This window comes from Sinocyclocheilus grahami, unplaced genomic scaffold (genome assembly GCF_001515645.1).
Source record: "Sinocyclocheilus grahami isolate Dianchi unplaced genomic scaffold, SAMN03320097.WGS_v1.1 scaffold13793.1, whole genome shotgun sequence".
NCBI lineage: Eukaryota > Metazoa > Chordata > Actinopteri > Cypriniformes > Cyprinidae > Sinocyclocheilus > Sinocyclocheilus grahami.
This window is the reverse complement of record NW_015515065.1, coordinates 1,914-5,537: the sequence shown is the minus strand read 5'-3', so window position 1 is coordinate 5,537 and position 3,624 is coordinate 1,914. Positions and strand designations below refer to the sequence as shown.

General features: G+C 37.8%; 1 protein-coding gene across 1 annotated transcript in view; it reads right to left on the bottom strand.

Moving 5' to 3' along the window:
- Nucleotides 1-375: 375 nt before the first annotated feature.
- LOC107579051 (collagen alpha-2(VI) chain-like) overlaps nucleotides 376-3,624 on the bottom strand; it is a gene marked incomplete at both ends in the record, with an annotated part of 5,146 nt that continues 1,897 nt past the window's right edge. Inside the window, 18 exons of the mRNA XM_016264934.1 lie at nucleotides 376-438; nucleotides 566-664; nucleotides 778-828; nucleotides 916-978; nucleotides 1,154-1,216; nucleotides 1,339-1,401; nucleotides 1,589-1,651; nucleotides 1,735-1,770; nucleotides 1,861-1,914; nucleotides 1,995-2,057; nucleotides 2,156-2,218; nucleotides 2,295-2,348; nucleotides 2,450-2,494; nucleotides 2,604-2,630; nucleotides 2,727-2,753; nucleotides 3,066-3,110; nucleotides 3,247-3,300; nucleotides 3,425-3,490. Of these exons, the coding sequence (XP_016120420.1) occupies nucleotides 376-438; nucleotides 566-664; nucleotides 778-828; nucleotides 916-978; nucleotides 1,154-1,216; nucleotides 1,339-1,401; nucleotides 1,589-1,651; nucleotides 1,735-1,770; nucleotides 1,861-1,914; nucleotides 1,995-2,057; nucleotides 2,156-2,218; nucleotides 2,295-2,348; nucleotides 2,450-2,494; nucleotides 2,604-2,630; nucleotides 2,727-2,753; nucleotides 3,066-3,110; nucleotides 3,247-3,300; nucleotides 3,425-3,490 (999 nt within the window). The remainder of the gene's footprint in view (nucleotides 439-565; nucleotides 665-777; nucleotides 829-915; nucleotides 979-1,153; nucleotides 1,217-1,338; nucleotides 1,402-1,588; nucleotides 1,652-1,734; nucleotides 1,771-1,860; nucleotides 1,915-1,994; nucleotides 2,058-2,155; nucleotides 2,219-2,294; nucleotides 2,349-2,449; nucleotides 2,495-2,603; nucleotides 2,631-2,726; nucleotides 2,754-3,065; nucleotides 3,111-3,246; nucleotides 3,301-3,424; nucleotides 3,491-3,624) is intronic.

Genomic DNA, 3,624 nt, shown 5'->3' with positions numbered 1-3,624 from the left:
TGTGTGTGTGTGTGTGTGTGTGTGTGTGTGTGTGTGTGCATTTATGTATTCAACAGTATTTTTTCTAAAATGAAATTGTGAAATGAAGCGACTCTCGGAGCAGCTCTGGAGATGTGAACATGTCTTCATATATTGAGACTGAAGACTGAAAATGTATATACTAGATGAAAGAACAAGCCGGCTTATTAGCAACATGCACTGACTGACTATTGTTGCTCTTATTTCTGCTGTGTGATAGACTGTTAGATTAATCCATATCAAGAGCTTATCATCATTAGACATCAATTTTATTGCGATCTTGATATGATATATTTTATCACCCAGCCCTACCCAAACACCATTTTAACATTAATATGCACTAAAAATTAAACTTGCATCTCTTCCTGGGTCTCCTTTAGGCCCCCTTCGTCCAGGTTCTCCTGAAGGCCCGGGCTCTCCCTGAAACACAATGAAAAAATATGATCACATTATGAAAGTAAAACTGGTTGCAAATGGCATTTCATTTTGATTTTATAAAAAACTTCTGAACAGTAAACATGCAACAAAAATGAGTCAATTTGCTAACCGACTCTCCAGGAGTTCCCTTTGGACCTGGGTCGCCCTTTGGTCCACAGTCTCCTCTACTTCCCCTGGGACCAGGTGCACCTTTATCACCCCTGTCACCCTGTTAAACACATATTTATTATATTTATTTGTAAAATATAAAATATAATGTGATCTAAAGCTCTGAATTGAAATTTCTCTCAGTACAAGTACAAATTTAACTCATTACGGTACCGTAGCTCCCCTTGATCCAGGATAGCTGAATCCAGGTCTGCCAGAATCACCCTTCGGCAAAATAATCAGTATATTGTATTTACAACAGACATGCAAGCATTGATTTTAAAACCATCAGATTTTTTGTGTGTGAAGTACCTTTGGTCCTAGAGAGCCAGGATCACCTCTAGGGCCAGAATCACCTGCGTCACCTTGGGAACCCTACAATAGATATAACATGTTCTTTGCTGGCTGTTCATCCAGCTAAATAAGTTCAGCATCTGACGTAAGCAGTGAGACAAAAAGGCAGCTGTTTTTGGTTTTGGACATTTTCAGCCAGTTTGTACTGTGAAATGGCTGACAAATATGACATTTAGCAAGATTTTGTCATTTTTACATTTCTGCCTGGTTCTCCAGGACCTCCTGGTGGGCCTCTTGGTCCTGGAAGTCCGTTATCACCCTGAAAGTTAGTAACAAAAGCCAGAAAAATATTTATGTTTTCATTTATATTTATCATAAAACCAATAAAAATCCATTTTCAACAATGACCTGTGTTTAAGCAGCCAAATCAGTGACTCTTACCTTGGATCCTTTGTTGCCAGCTTCGCCCGAAAGACCCCTGGGTCCCTCAGAACCTGGTTCACCCTGTCAAACATTATAAATATTTTAATCAATCAGGACATTGTTAAAATAATTGTTAAATAACATAGTCTCCCCTCATGCAATCTGAGTTTACAATAAAATAAGAGCCACTTACTAAGCACCTTTTTAAATTGATAACTGAGAACCAATTCTTTGTAAAGTTATCATTTTCGGTGAACCCAACACTGACCTTTTCTCCTTTTGGCCCATTATTTCCGGTGCTGCCTTTAGGCCCAAAGTCTCCTCGTCTTCCCTAAAAATACAATGGTAAATATCACCAAAAGTTAACCTACTGTAGTGTTACAAGGGGAATATAACAGGAAAAGAATTCCTCACAGGGTCGCCTTTAGGTCCAGGTCCTCCAGCTGTACCCTATAAAACAAAACAAAGTCCTCTTTAACATCATCTCTAATTTACAATGTTAAAATAACAATAATGACCATAATTAAAACAAATACATACAGCAGATCCTTTCTGGCCAGGAATTCCAGGTGTTCCGGAACTTCCTCTCTCTCCCTGTAGGGGGTGTCAGAGAGCATATTACAATATTATTGATAACTAATGTTAGTGTAATCTCTGTAGTTATGAAATCTTACTTTGGGTCCAGGATCTCCAGCTGGCCCAAGTGGACCTGGTCTTCCTGGACGACCTGGATCGCCCTGAGAATAAAGTGAGCAACCATGACACCTCAAACCACAATGCCTAATGGCTTTTACGTAAATGCCAATTTTTCTTTTCTCTGCAATTTCTCAGGTACCTTTTCTCCCAGAGCCCCTGCAAGACCAGGTTCTCCAACATCTCCAGGATAGCCATCAGGACCCTGTAAAAGGCACATTCATCTGTTAATGGTATTGCATAATACCAGTATCTGTTCCCCAAATGAAAAAGACTCACACCTTGTCGCCGGGGTCACCTTTGCAGCCAGGAGCGCCGATCCTGCCAATTTTTCCCTGTTAAAAAATAGTCAGTTTTATTAAATTTTAATATTTTTATTATTTATTTGAATTTCTTGCTATCCACACTTCACTAGCCCACATTTACTATTACTTACCTTCTGCCCATCTGTTCCATTTCGGCCCAGTATTCCTGCAACACCCTGTTAGACAAATACTTTTTTTTATATATATATAAATATTTAAAAATAGATGCAGCATGAAAGATTCTGTAAACAGAGAACATATAAAATGATAAGCAAACAGTCTTACCTTCCTCCCTTGTGCTCCAATTTCTCCCTAAAAACAGATAATTTGCATGTAACATTTTTGGTGCATTACCAATAAGTCAACCATATTTATTAGATCTTACAGATAACATTGATAAAATCATACCTTTTCACCTCTGAGACCAGTCTCTCCCTTAATGAGAATAAACAGGAGAGTGGTTACAAACAGTAATCTGGACAAATCAAGTGCAATAAGTTTAATGACAGCTAATTAGATGTACACAGAAACTGAAATGAAATGCTTGAAGTGAACGGAGCATTTAACACAATATTTACTTAAAAATCACAAAAAAGACCCTTCTAGTAATCAGCCAAGCAAAAACACTTATCAGTTAAAGCAGATAATCTAAAAATAGCCAAACATATGCAGAATAATTGGTCTGATCAATACATATTGGTTTATGATTAGGCATTTAATCACACCTGAGGAATGTGAAGAACTTACTTTAGGTCCAGGATGTCCAATGGGTCCCTCAATACCTGGATCTCCCTGTAGGTTTTGACATGAGTTAATACAAATAGTACTGGTGTGAGAGCCTCACAGAATACGCATTAGATTTAGTACAGTCTTTGGTTGAAATGCAGTGTTTTACCAAATGCATTCAATAGAACTGGTTTGTACTCACAGGACGTCCTCTTTGACCTTTAAGACCGGGGTCACCATTATCGCCTTTAGCTCCCTGTAATAATCAAGACGTTAGATCAAGTGTTAAGCAGAAAGAAAAAGAGAGTGAAATTACTTGATAGTTAACATTTCTGTCAGTGCTGTCTTTTTAAACCCAATTTTTTTTTTAAGATACTCACTTTCTGTCCCCTGAGTCCCGGTGGACCTGGAGGTCCTGGAGTCTCCAGACATTTTGTAGAGTAGCACTGGAAAGTAATGATGAAATTGAATTAGAAAACATTGTAATGTAAAAAAGTTGAAAAAAGTTTCTTCAGACTTTAAAAATGTAGGTTCAAAAAATTGGTTCTTTGAAGAACTATTCACTGAAAGGTGAAAAAAT